The sequence below is a fragment of the Cetorhinus maximus genome, chromosome 11 (assembly GCF_964194155.1).
Source record: "Cetorhinus maximus chromosome 11, sCetMax3.hap1.1, whole genome shotgun sequence".
Taxonomy (NCBI): Eukaryota; Metazoa; Chordata; class Chondrichthyes; order Lamniformes; family Cetorhinidae; genus Cetorhinus; species Cetorhinus maximus.
Window position 1 is genome coordinate 29460452 of NC_135889.1, and position 14303 is coordinate 29474754.

The 14303-nt window shown below is 47.8% G+C and overlaps 1 protein-coding gene across 1 annotated transcript in view; it reads right to left on the reverse strand.

Moving 5' to 3' along the window:
• Positions 1-14303, reverse strand: part of unc80 (unc-80 homolog (C. elegans)) — a 535199-nt gene that overhangs the window by 300033 nt on the left and 220863 nt on the right. The window contains exon 23 of the mRNA XM_078551715.1: positions 9593-9805. Within this exon, the coding sequence (XP_078407841.1) occupies positions 9593-9805 (213 nt within the window). The remainder of the gene's footprint in view (positions 1-9592; positions 9806-14303) is intronic.

Here is a 14303-nt window from a genome sequence, read left to right on the forward strand (position 1 = left end):
GCTTTATAAAACCTACATAATCTTGACCAATTTTTTATTCATCTGCCCTAATATCTCCTTACGTAGCTTGGTGTCAAATTTTGCTTTATAGCCTCCTGTGAAGGGCCTTGGGATGTTTTATTGGTTAGAGGCACTATATAAATACAAGTTGTTGAAAGGGAAAACTGTTACATTCAAAGGCATAGGTTGAAGAATATAAGGTGATCTTATATACATATAGCATATCATTATTATTACAGGATCCTCAGGAGCATTCTCTGACATTTGATGACATTAATTCTGGATTGCGAACCATTTCTGGATACAAGTTTACCTCGAGAAGATCTGTAAAATGGCAAGGAAAATACCAGCTGCTTGCAGTCAAGTTGTGGGATAAAATGTAATTTGGTCTCCTAAAGGGATGGTCTTGCTGTGCATAATCATTGTCCTAAACTAATACCGACCTGAAACATTGGGCAGAATCGACTGTGCCCGCGGGCATGCTCGGTGGCGTGACTGGACAATATAGCGAGAAGCCCAAAAACTGGTGAAACCAGTTTGGAATCCTCTGCTCAGCCCGTCAATGGCAGGCTGCACTCCCTGCCATTGGACATCGGGAACCTCATTGTAATTAATCAACATCCCCCCCACTGGATCATCCGCCCACGTTGGCGGGAAGGCACGCCGGTGCAGAACACGTCTTTACAACTGTGACGCGCAGAAGTCAGGACTTAGCGCCAGGGTCTTGCTCATATCGCGGACATCTGAGAAGCAGAAGATGCTGGAGCCCGACAGCAACAGCACACAGGGGGAACGTCCATGGCATGCCGTATGGATTTTCATGGACATAGCTCTGCTGTGAAGCAGCTCACGAAAGTTGGAAAGTCACTGTTGATACTCACAATGGATGATGGTTGAGGGGGTGGTAGAGGAAGATCTAGGCTCGACTGGGAGTGGGAGAGGTGTTGGGGACAGCATGAGGTTGGGAGGGGGAATTATGGTGTTGGGGGTGGTGAGTTTGGGGGTGAATGAAGATGTTGGGGGTGTGAGGTTGGGGGGTAATGAAGGTGTTAGGGGGGTAACGGGGGAGAAGATGGCAACTGGGTAGGTAGGTGTAAAGTGGGGGTGGAAGGCGTAAGGGAAGAAGTACGGAGATGGGATGGAGTGCGGAGAGGGGAAGGAGTCTAGGGGCAGGAAGGAATGCGGAGAGGGGAGAGAGTCCAGAGCGAGAAAGGAGTGCGGAGAGGGAAGGGAGTCCAAGAGAGGAAGGAGTGCTGAGAGGGGAGGGAGTCAGGGGGAGGAAGGAGTGTGGAGATAGGGAGGGAGTAAGGGTGGAGGAAGAGGTAAGGGTGGAGGAAGGAGTCGGAAAGGGGGAAGGCATAAAGCTGGAGGAAGAAGTGAGGCTAGAGGAAGGAGTTAGGAGTGGGGAAGGACTAAAGGTGGCAGAAGAAGTAAAGAGTATCCAAGGGAGTCAGGAATGGGGAGGGACTAAGCATGGTAGGGAGACTGGGGGGGCTGGGAGGAAAAGTGGGGAGGGGGTCCAGAGGGGGGAAGGGGTCCAGAGAGGGGAAGGATTCCAAGCGGTGAATGCGTCTAGAGGGGAAAGGGGTTCTGGGGGGGAAGTGGTTCCAGGGGGAAACAGATCCGGAGGGAAGAAGGGGTTCTTGGGGGGGGGGGGTGGGGGTTCCAGGGGGTGAAGAGGTCCAGAGCAGGATAGGGGTTTCCGGGGGGTTCTGGGAGGGGAGGTGTGGATGTCCAGGTGAACGTTCAAATGAGGGGTCTGATGGGTCCATGACTGCCTTCTAGGGAGTGAACTGAGGGTGGGCGTGGTATGAGGGAGTGGTGAGAATGACCAAGGGCAGAGTGAGGCGGTAAGGTAGAGGGTGAGGGTTCGATAGTAGCAGTAGAAGAGACGGCAAGGGTGGTTGGTGGACACTCGGAGGCAGACACAGTCACTGGGGGTGGGAAGGAGGCGTTCGGGGAAGTGAATGTGGATGGGGGTGGGAATTTCTGGAAGGAAGGTGCACATTCATCTGGACATCCCCGAAGGAAAGGGGTTGTGGCTGGTAGGTCATGGAGGAGAGGTGAAAGGTGAAGCCGGGGGTGCGTCAACTGTGATGGGGGAAAGGAAATGGGTGACTGGGGGAGGGGAAAAATTGGGAGAGCTGGAGAAAAAGTGAATCCAGACCATGCTGTCTAAATAGAAAGGAAAATGACAGTGGTGATGGGCAAGGTCGGGTGTTGCACGGGAGTGTGATCATTGGGTGGGTGGGGATGTAGGTTAGCTAAGATGGACAACTGAAAGAGAACCCCAGCAGGCAGCATTCAAAATGCTCAGGACATTGAGGTGAGTATGATGTGTGCAGGATCCGCATGCGTGGGAGAGTGCTTGCACGAGGCTCTAAAAGGCCCTGCCACACACACACACTTCTTTCTCCAGAATCACACATTGGCTGGCTGCTCCCTCGTGGTGACAGAGGATGAGGTTGATATAGTGACAGGGGATGAGGTCCCAACTAGAATATTGCTTCAGGAAAGACGTGAAGGTCTTGTGAAGGTCATGTGAAGATTGAGAGGGTGCAGAGTATGGTTCAGACCAGTATGGTTCCAGGGATAAGGCAATTTAGCTACAAGGTTAAGTTGGAATAGCTGGAGTTGTTTTCCTTGGAGCAAAGGAGGCTGAGGGGAGATTTGATAGAGGTGTACAAGATTATTGCAGGTTTAGATAAGGTAGACAAAGAAAACCTGTTCTCATTTGCTGATGGTATAAGGATAGGAGACACAGGTTTAAGGTATTGGGCAAGAAATACAAGGGGACACAAGGAAGAATTTTCTTACGCAGTGATTGGTAAAGACCTGGAACTCGATGCCTAGGAGACTGATGAAAGATCAATGATGGATAGGCACTTGAGGGAAATAAACCTGCAAGGCTAAGGAGCTAGGGTGGCAATAGAACTAACAGAATTGCTCACAAAGAACTGGCATAGACCCCAAATAGCATCCTTCTGTGTTCTGTCTCATCTCCGCCCTTATGAGTAGAATCATCCCAGATTTGCACTAAGTGTGGTAGTGGGCAGGTAAAACGATGTTATACCCACCGGCCGCAACAGTGGCTTTTCACTCCGTATCATTCCAAACCCGCTGTATTAATCATGCATTCCCGGGAAACACACTGTTTCCATGGTGGACGGGTTCTCATTCGCCCGTCATGCCATCATTTTACCGCTTCGGCACGCCAGGCGCCATATTTAAAGTTCAGCCGTGCACACACATCTCAGTGCTTCCAGCCTACAACTGCTGCAAAGAAGACATGGACCTGAAAGGCAAAAAGACTGCAGCCCCGAGGTTCAATGATGCATCTTTCGAGTGCCTTTGGACACAATGGAGGATTGTGGTAATGTCCTCCACCCCCCACTCTGGCTGCAGGATATTCAGCAAACTCATCAATCCGGCTTGAGAGGTGGTGGCAGCGGTGGTCAGAGCCAAGGCCCTGCAAAAGAGGACAGCCACCCAGTGCCGCAAGAGGATGAATAATCTCCCTCTGTTCTGCCAGGGTAAGTCTCTCTTCTCATCACTCTCAACTCTCACTCACAAACCCACCACACATCCATAGGGATCCCACTCTCTGCCAGTTCAAGGGACATCACCATTCACTCTCTCACACACACCTCCATTGTCCTCATCCCATCCATGGGACCATTCACCACCCACACATGCTGGGGACACTTATCATCTGGCCTGACAGGCATCCTGCTTACACTCTCTCCATCTCTATTTATGCAAGACAAGCTGGCACACAAGAGGGAGTGGTCACGGACTGGTGGAGGAATGCCTCAAATCAAGATCCTCCTAGACTTTGAAATCAAAGCCATGCAGCTGGCCAGCAAGGATCTGGACCGTTCCTGTGCTGACAGTGAGGTCGGCGGTGCTCTACAAGTGAGGATCCAGCAGTGCAACATCCATCAGACAACCATGCTGCAAGTGACGTGTCCTCTTTCACAGGCCAATGCCATGCACTAATTATCTCCCCTTGCTTTTGCAGGCACATCCGCCAAACAGCCAACAGGGTCCATGACACCGGGCCTAAAATCAAGCCGCGAATAAACCTCTGAAGAGGAATCTGAAGGCACCCTCCTAGAAATCCCGTCACAGCACCACCCACACGCTCCACCAGCGCAGGGGCTCACACCTCAGTGGGACCTAGATTTAGGGTAGCCCTAGGACCACAATCTGGTGACCACATCACTCTGTCTGTTCCACAGCAGGTGGCGGCAGGGACTTCCCAGGTGTCCAGCACTCAGAGGACTGCTGGAGGCCAGAAATTTGCTGAGTCCAAGTCAGATGATGAGCCTCTGGACTTGGTCATGTCACAGTTGCTGGAGCTGCAAAGGCAAGCTCGGGAACATCAGTAAGGGATATCCGCTGCACTCCTCAGATTGCAAGGCATGATGGAGGAGTCTGTTCACCTTCAGGCTGAGGTGATAGCGCCGGCATGCCAACACACTGAGGTCAGCACAGGTAGGATGGCAAAAACAAAAAATGCTGGAAAAACTCAGCAGGTCTGACATTTCTTGGTCTGATTTCTATCCAGCTTCACCTGCTCCACCCCCCCTCTTAAACTGTATAAACTTCATTACATTTCTACTTCTCTGTAGCTCTGAAGAAAGGCCATATGGACTGGAAACATCAGCTCTGTTTTTCTCTCTCCACAGATGCTGTCAGACCTGCTGAGTTTTTCCAGCATTTCTGTTTTTGTTCCAGATTTCCAGCATCCGCAGTATTTTGCTTTTATCTTATAAACTGGTAGGATGGTGGTTGCCATGGAGACCTTGGTCCAGGACATCGCTCCTGCACTGTTGTGTGGGCTGAACTCCATTGCTGACGCCATAGTTGGCCTCCAACAGTGTGTGTGCAAGAGGGGTGCCGGGCAACTCGATCTTACTCCAGCTATCCCTTCTCCTCAAGGAGTCAGTCAGGGGCCCTTGGGCACTCGTAAAGAGAGGGATCAGCAGATGCACACTTCGGGCCCGTCCACCCAGGTGACTCCGGGAGTGTCCAGCCCATCCAAATTGCCTCTTCCTGTGACCCCAGCAGCCCCAGCTCATCAACTCAAGGAGGGTGCCACTGCCACACAGCAGGAGCCCGAAAGCAGATTGGGACCCTTCAGACACCCGCCAAGGTCATCACAGACGTAGCAGTCAGCAGGTTGCCTCCACCTCCGCTGTGGGTATCCAGGGAGCACCAAGTCATAGCGGCAGGGTTAGGAAGGTGAAGAAGGTGTAACTCTTTTGAGTCAAAACAATTAATTAAATTAACAAAATAAGGGATAAATCAAGCACAGCCCCTAAGTCAGGTCATCTGAAAAACCAAGGACAAAGTTTAAAGGAAACTTAAAAACGTCAACCCAAAATGTGACTAAAGGGGTCAATAAAACACCCCAGTCCCCGCGGTGCCCAACGAGCACGGAAAGCCTCGAGAGTGCCGGCAGACACCGCGTGCTCCCTCTCCAGGGACACCCGGCTGCGAACGTAGCCACGGAAGAGGGACAAACAATCGGGCGGGACTCCCCCCTTGATCGCCCGCTGCCTGGACCTATTAATGGCCAACTTGGCCAGGCCCAGGAGCAGGTTCACGAGGAGGTCCTCCTCCTTCCCGACCCCCTTCCGCACCGGGTGGTGAAGAAGGTGTAACTCTTTTCGAGTCAAAACAATAAACTAAATTAACAAAAACAAGGGAGAAATCAAGCACAGCCCCTAAGTCAGGTCAGCTGTAAAATCAAGGAAAAACTTTAAAGGAACCTTACAAACATCAAACTAAGATGTGATTAAAGGGGTCAACAAAACACCCCAGTCCCCGCGGTGCCCACCGGGCACAGAAGGTCTCTATGGTGCCGGCAGACACCGTGTGCTCCCTTTCCAGGGACATCCGGCCGCGAACGTAGCCGCGGAAGAGGGACAAACAATCGGGCGGGACTCCCCCGTCGATCGCCCGCTGCCTGGACCTGTTGATGGCCAACTTGGCCAGGCCCAGGAGCAGGTTCACGAGGAGGTCCTCCTCCTTCCCGACCCCCTTCTGCACCGGGTGGTGAAGAAGGTGTAGTTGCACGGCCTGGGCACAGGTGTTAATCACTTGTACATAATGTTCACTTGTTCACTATTGTAAATAAACTCCCAAGAATGTCTCCCTGCCTATGGCTCCTTGTTCTGATGATCAGTGTTTGTGTTACTCAGATGTAAAACCTTTCTGCACAGAGATAAAGGCAGGTGTCTCGGTCCAGGGCCTCTTCCCTGCGCTTTGTGCAGCCTTCAGATCAAAGTGATGGTCCCACCTCACACTTTCTGGAAAAATTACTGATGCCTACACCTCGATGATGCTGCCAGAATGTTGTGGGCAGGCATCACAGAGTTCCGTCATTCTCTGTGTGCTCTCAGCACCTTTAAGGTGGGGCTGGCCCCCATCTCTGCAGCATCTGTGACCAGTGACGCTGTGTTCCCGAGGGGTCAGGTGTTGAAGGCGGACAAAGGATCAGGTGCTTTTAAAGTTCAATGGCTATGTCTCTATGATATGACCCTGATCACAGAACACAAGTGAGCTGCCCTCGGCCAGACAGGAGTCAGACATTCTCAGAGGCTATGTGAAGATCTATGGAGTATCCTCACTGCATGTCATCATCATCCTCCAGCGACTATTAGGGCCTCCACTGTGTCTCCATGACAGGTGCATTATCACAGAGGGTATCTGTGCTGCCATAAGCCAGACTGGAGTCAAACCTTCACAGATGCAATGTGAGGATCTATGGTATCTCCTCACTGCATGTCGTCATCATCCTCCACAAATCTAGGAGCTGTGAGGGCCTCCTGAGTGCACCTGCCTTGTCTGGCCAGTGCGAGGGCCTCATCGCCATCATCTTTGCCTTCGAGGACCTCCTCACCCTCATCACCGTCGACGTCCTCCTCATCAGAGACCACCTCTGGCTCCTGAATCTCCCCCTCAGCCTGTGCTTCTCCCTGTTGCAGCACCAGGTTGTAAAGGATGCGGCAAGTGACGCTGATGCATGACACATGCAGTGTTCCTCCGCGGACTTAATTGCAGGGCTCCACCAGATCGGTCCAGGCACCGGAACCTCATTTTCAGCATCCCGATGGTCTGCTCCACCAAGTTGCGAGTTGCAGCATGAGACTTGTTTTACCTTTGCTCTGCTGCAGCCTGAGGCCACCGCACGCGTGTCATCAGCCACGTCCTCTGTGGGTAGCCTTTGTCTCCGAGGAGCCATCCCTGCAGCTCTGTGGACCCTGGGAGATGTCAGGGATCTGTGACCGACTGAGAATGCAGAACTCATGCACACTCCCTGGAAACTGACCTGCAGACCTGCAGGATATGTTTGTGGTGGTCGCACACCAGCTGCACATTCAGTACAGTCGATGGCACCCTGCACCTGAGATCTGGGCAAATCCAATCACTCTTCCATCCTGGCTGTCCTGGTGCTGGGCGAAATGCACAACATTATGGGCCTGTGCGAAGATGGCATCCGTGACCTCTTGGATGCATTTGTGGGTGGCGGATTGTGAAACCCCACACAGGTCACATGTGGAGCCTAGAAAGGAGCCACTGGCATAGAAATTGAGCACCGCTGTCACTTTCACAGCCACTGCCAGTGGATGCCCTCTCTGTCCCCATGGCGCCAAATCCTGCAGTAGTTGGCAGATGTGACTGGCCAATTCCCTAAACATGCGCAGTCTTCAGTGACACTGGTTCTCGGTCATCTGCAGGAATGAAAGGCAGCAGCTATAGACCCTGGGTCTAGCTAGGCACTGGCCAGCAACGGCTTCCTGGGGCTCTTCTGTGGTGTGTATGGGAGCCCCAGCTGCCCCTTCTTCCAGAGGGTGCTGCTCCTCCCTCTGCGCAGTCAGGCACCTCAGTCACTCTCTTGTCTGTCATCTTTGCTCTCTGTGTGACACGAGGCATACAGCTAGTTCATCAGGCTCCATGATCCTGATGAACTCCTCCTGCAGGATGAAAGAGAGATGTGTGGGTTAGCATGGTTGTACTAAGAGCCTCTCTTGGCTAAGTCTGAAGGCCTCTTAACGCATCCCAGAGAGTGCTGGCCACCACTTCGATGTCCAGAGATTAGTGCGCTGCATGGCTGCCCGAAACCCCACCCACCTCCGCCCCACTCCACCTGACTGATTGGTGGCAGCTTTGCCCATTGGACTGCATGCTGTGCCCTCAGCTCAGGCGCAGGCATTCTCCTAACCCACGCTGCATTGTTAGCTTGAACAACGGGGGAGACTGGTTCAAACCAGGATGATGACATTGTAAGGGGCTGTGACCACCTCCAGCAGTGACTGCTCCATGGCCAGATTTAGCAAGTAGATTGTACAACATGCCCAATTCTCCCACTGTGCTGCAGTCCACTAAAACACTAAGTTTGCAGTCTGTGCCCGAGGGGTGAAAACTCTGGAGCACTTGGTGGCACTTTCATGCCTCTGCATTGCTTGAGTGGGCAGAGAAGCTAGAGACCCGACTCCAGTCATATGAATGTGGCTGCTCTTGAACTGTCTCAGCTGCAGAGTAAAGGTCACTTTATACAAGGTTCCCCTAATGGTGACCGCTTCCCTTGCCCATCCCCCCTGTACCCTGCACGTGCTTGTGCATTACCTTCAACCACAGGACAGGCCTTGCCCCACCCCACCACCCCAATGCGCCTCAACCACAGGGCAGCCTTTAAACCCTGCCACCTCAACACATCTCCACCTTGAAGTCCAACAGGTGTCCCTCATGAGCGCTCCGCAATGTTACTGTGCAGCCACCTCTGAGTTCTTGGCTGCCTGTCAAGTGCATGCCTTTTACATGCTGTTGTGAAACACATTGGTGTGCATTCACGCCGACATGGGTGGACGATTCAGCAGGGGTGGGGGGGGTTGCGGTGGGGATGAGTTCGGTGGGCTAGCCTTATAATGATATGCTGATATATTGTAATGAGGTTCCCGATGTCTGATGGTGGGCCGAGCAGACGATTGCAAACTGGTTTCACGACGTTCTGAAGCCAATTTTTGGCCTTCTTGCCATATTGTCCGCTCACACCACTGAACACGCCCCGATGCCAGCGGGCATTGATGATTCTGCCATTTGTTTACTTTGAGGTAAGGCCTTGTATCTTCAATATTTCTACCAGTGGAAATAATCCAGGTTTACCTAGTCTATCTCCCATCATTTTAGCCTGCTCCATTAAATTCCACTCTCAAGCTTTACAGTTCCAGAGAATGCAAGTTTAGTTACTTTAACATTTCTTTGTAACTCAAAATCTCTCCCTCTCTCATAATTTTCTGGTCGATTTGCATTCTACATTCTCTAGGTATGTTATATCATTGTTACAGGCAAGAACCTAAAACTGCAAACATTATTCAAGATATGCCTCATCCCTGGAACCATTCTGGTAAATGTCCTCTGCACTCTCTCAAAGACCTTCACATCCTGTCTGATGCAATATTTTAGTTGTGGCCTAACCATTATTTTGTGAATATTATGAATGCATTACAGATATACATTGATTAGTCTTAATTTCTTTTTCCTTCAGGTATCATTTATTACTTGTCAAAGGTTCCTTCCTTACCTCCCCCCACTGACAGAAGAGTTTTGCTGCCTTCCACTGTAGTTTCTGATTACGCTTATTTCCAGCCACAGGTGATCTTCCCCGTGATAAACCCTTTTTAGCTATATTAACATGGTGTCCCTTCATCCATTCCGGCCAGTTTCCACGATTACATCGATGTACAAACCGGGCACACTCCAGGAATAGTGCTGCCCTTGCTACAACAGGTGCTTCCTAGGTTGAAAGAACAGTTTAAAAAAGTGTTCAAAGAGAGATGTACAAGCCAAAGTAACCAACAGAATATATTTTACCCTTCAACTGAAATGCTAAGCAGATGTAAAAAACTGCGCTTTGCCATTGCTTGCCATGTCCTGTATGTAATGGATAAAAACAATGTTTTTAAAATGTGCTTCACTTATCATCTTTTCACAAGTATTTACAGAGAATTCTAGAAACTTACATCTCATTACTACCAATATGTCTAATCTTAATAAAATGCACGTAATACATCAAATTGAGCAGGACTGTGAGGATTTTTATACCTTCTTAGGTTTCCTTCCAAGGTCAATACATACTATTAATAATTTTCATGTAAAAATGTGGAGTTGCAGTACACATTTTGTGGCTCAAAGTTGGGACTGGCACTATGATCTTCTCAGCTTCTCTGAAGCTCCAGAACAGTTACCTAACAAATGAGTAACTGAAGGGTTTCCACTTTATGGAAGTTATAATAAAAAAAATTCTTGCTTGCAGTTTGGAAGCTTTTAAAAGGCCGCTCTTAAAAGGCAATCAACATTTGAATTGTATCTCATCTGACATGAGTTTCTCTTCAATTCATATTAAAGTTCTGTATTCCAGTGTGCTAGACATCAAAGTGTTGGCGATTCAGCCATCTAGTTCAGAAGGAAGTGTAAATGATAAGGGAGCAGGAAGTTGCAAAGGAACTCAGACAGATTATGCCAGTGTGTAAAACTGGGGTAAATGGGGCTCAATATGGGGAAGTGGGAGGTCATCTAATTTGGATCTGAAAAACTCAAATTGATGAGATACTAGGAATTGTGGAGGAGCAGAGGGATTTTGGTGTCCAAGTATGCAAACAACCAAATAGTAATCAAAAAGGCTAATGAAATGTTATTCTTTATCTCAGAATATAAATGGGAGAAAATTATGTCTCAGTTGTACTGAGCCATGATAAGACCCCATCGGGAGTACAGCATTCAGTTTTGGACACCTCACCTCAGGAAAAAATAGTGGCCTTGAAATTTGTACAGCACAGCTTCACCAGAATGATATCTGGGTTTTATGGGTTAACTGCTGAAAACAAGTTATTTGCTTTAGTTGCAAAGACTGAGGACTGACATAGTTGAGGTATTTAAAATTGTAAAGGGATTTGATAAGTTAAATACAGAGAAACTATTTCTTCTAGTAAGGAAATTTAGAACAAGGGGGCATAATCTTAACATTAGAGCTATGCCATTTAGGAGTAAAATCAAGAAGCACTTCTCCAACACAAAGGATAGTGTGAATCTGGAACTATTTTTCCTGACAAGGATGTGGAGGTTTGGTTAATTGAAATTTTGAAGGCTAATATTAATAAATTTTTGTCAGTTAAGATCGTTAAGGAGTATGCAGGATAATAGGACTAAGTTACAGGTCAACAATGATCTAACTGAATGAAGGAACAGGTTTGAGGAGCTAAATACTCCTGGGACACTGGGACTGGCTCTGGGGGAGATGGCACCTGTACAAGCCGGATGGGTTGCATCTGAACAGAGCTGGGACAGAGTTCCTTGCGGATCGTTTTGCTAGTGCTTTTTGGGAGGGTTTAAACTAACTCAGCAGGGGAACCAGGAGAGAATATTAGAAAGTAATACCAGGGTGCATGGAATGCTGGGAGAGGCAGATAGCACTAAAATAGAGAATGGTAAGTTAATAGATGGAGTCGGAGAAAGGGAGCAAGTAATGAAGTCTAAATCAGGGTTACACTGCATGTATGTGAATGCATGGAATTTAGTTAACAAAATTGGGGAGTTACAGGCACAGATTGCCTTGTGGGATTATGATGCTGTGGCAATAATGGAGAACTGGCTTAAGGAAGGGCAGATCTGGGTGCTAAATATTCCTGGTTACAAGGTGTTCAGAAAAGATAGGAAAGGGAAAAAAAGAGGAGGGGTGGCGTTTTTAGTTAAGGAGATATTGCCATGCTGGAGAAAGAGGGTGTGTCAGAGGATTCAAGGATAGAATCAATTTGGCTAGAGCTAAGGAATAAGAAGGGTTCAATTACATTGCTCGGTGTAATATATAGACCACCAGCTAGTGGGAAGGATATAGAGGAACAAATCTGCAAGGAAATTACAGAGAGATGTAAACATCATACAGTAGTTATAATGGGGACTTGAATTACCTGTATATAGACTGGGATAGTGGTAGTGTAAAGGGCAGTGAGGGGCAAGTGTCCCTTGATTGTGTTCAGGAGAATTTTCTACAGCAGTATGTGTCAAGTCTAACAAATAAGGAGACATTGCTAGACCTGGTTCTTGGGAATGATGTGGGCCAAGTAGATCAAGTAACAGTGGGGGAACAGTAATTGTTGTATCATAAGGTTTAGGATGGCAGTGGAAAATGACATTGGTCAATCCAGAGTAAGAATAATCAACTAGCAGAGAGTGGACTTCAATGGGGCAAGAACGGAGCTGGGCCAGATAGACTGGAACCAAAAGTTGGCAGGAAAAACAGTAGCTGAACAACGGACGCCTTCAAAGAGGAGATGGTTTGGGCACAGTCAAGGTACATTCCCTCAAAAGGGAAGGGTAGGACAAACAAATCCAGAGCTTCCTGGATGACAAAGGAGATAGAAATTAAGTTACAATTGAGAACCAACCTGAATACAGAAGGTTCAGAAGGGAAGTGAAAAAGAAAAAACGAGAAGCAAAGAGGGATTATGAAAAAAGGCTGGCAGCTCACATAAAAGGAAATCCCAAAGTATTCTATAAGCACATCAAAAGTAAAAGGGTGTTAAAAGGAGGAGTAGGGCTGATTAGGGACCAAAAAGGGGACTTACACATAAGAGGCAAGAGGTGTAAAATGAATGCTTTGCATCTGTCTTTACCTATGTGGTAGATGCTGCCCAGGCCGTGGTGACAGAGGAGGAAACTCTGTCACTAGAAGCGTTTAAAATTGATAAGGAGGTGGTATTGGATAAGCTATTGGTACTTACAGTTAATAAGGCACCAGGACCGGATGAGATGCATCCAAGAACATTGAAGGAAGTGAGAGTGGAAATTGTAAAGGCAATGTTCCCTGGATTCAGGGGAGATGCCCAAACTGAATGAGGCAACCTAAAAAAGGGACTTACTGTACTTGGTTGTAGAAGTGGAACAATTCAGCATTAAGCAAATCACACTGACTGATCATTGTACAAAACTCATGTGAACAATATAGAAGCTTTGGAAAAAGTGCAAAGGAGGATGAGGATGACTCCCCATTTAAAAGACCTTAGTTATTCAGAAAGGCTTAAATGGCTGGGTCTTTTACCTTTAAAAATATGTAGACTTCTGGCTGATTTGAAAGAGATAGAGGTATAGAGAATTTTTAAGAGATTAATTGTGCTTCACTGAAGAAGTTAATTCAGTTAGAAAGTTGGGAGAAGAACACAGGTCATTTGCATAGCTATGTAAAGGAATGACTATGTTAGATATTAGATGGAGATATTCCCCCCAAAGTGGATAGTCGACCAATGGAACATGCTATTGGCTTAGATGGTGAGTGAAGACTTTCTGAATACCTTTCTGATTGGAATATAGGAATAGGAGTAGGCCACTGAGCCATCAAGCCCATTCCACCAATCATTTAGGTCATGGCTGATCTGTATCTTAACTGCATCAATCTGCCTTGGTTCAGTAACCCTTTGTATCTTGTGCAACAAAATCTATCAATCTCAGTTTTAAAATTTTCAATTGATTCCTTAGGCTCAACAGTTTTTGGGGGGACAGAGTTCCAGATTTACATTACCTTTTGTGTGAAGAAGCGTTTTCTGACATCATCCCTGAATAACTCTGATATTAATGTTATGCACTTTGTTCAGGATACTTCTACCAGAGGAAATTGTTTCTCCCTATCTACCTTATCAAATCCTTTAAACACCTTAAATATCTGTAATAAAGCACCCCTTTATCATTTAAACCCAAGGGAAAACAAGCCTATTGTATAGAACATGTTAGCTCTTATAGCCCAGACATCAGCACTTCACCCCCTCGAAGGCTTTTTGCCTTAGAATCCTTTCTGAGGCTCAGTGCCCAGAACTGAATGCAGTACTCCAGATGGGGTCTTGCCAGAGTTCTGCAGTGCTGTAATTAACTTCCATATCATTTTATTTCAGCCCTCTTGAGACAAAGGTCAACATACCATGAGCTTTTAAAATTAGTTTTGTACTTGCTTTTAGTGATTTCTCTTCTTGGGCCACTAAATCTCTCATCTCATCCTCAGTTAGTAGCCTCTCACCATTTAGAAAATACTCTGATTTCTCTCTCAGGTCCAAGTTGGTGGCCTCAGACTTTACCACATTCAACTTCAGCTACCACAGTTTTACCCATTCTTTTTTTTTCCCTTATTCATTCATGGAATGTGGGCGTCGCTGGCTAGGCCAGCATCCTTTGCCCATGCCCTAATTGCCCTTGTTCAGAGGGCATTTTTAAGAGCCAACCACATTTTCTGTGGGTCACATGTAGGCCAG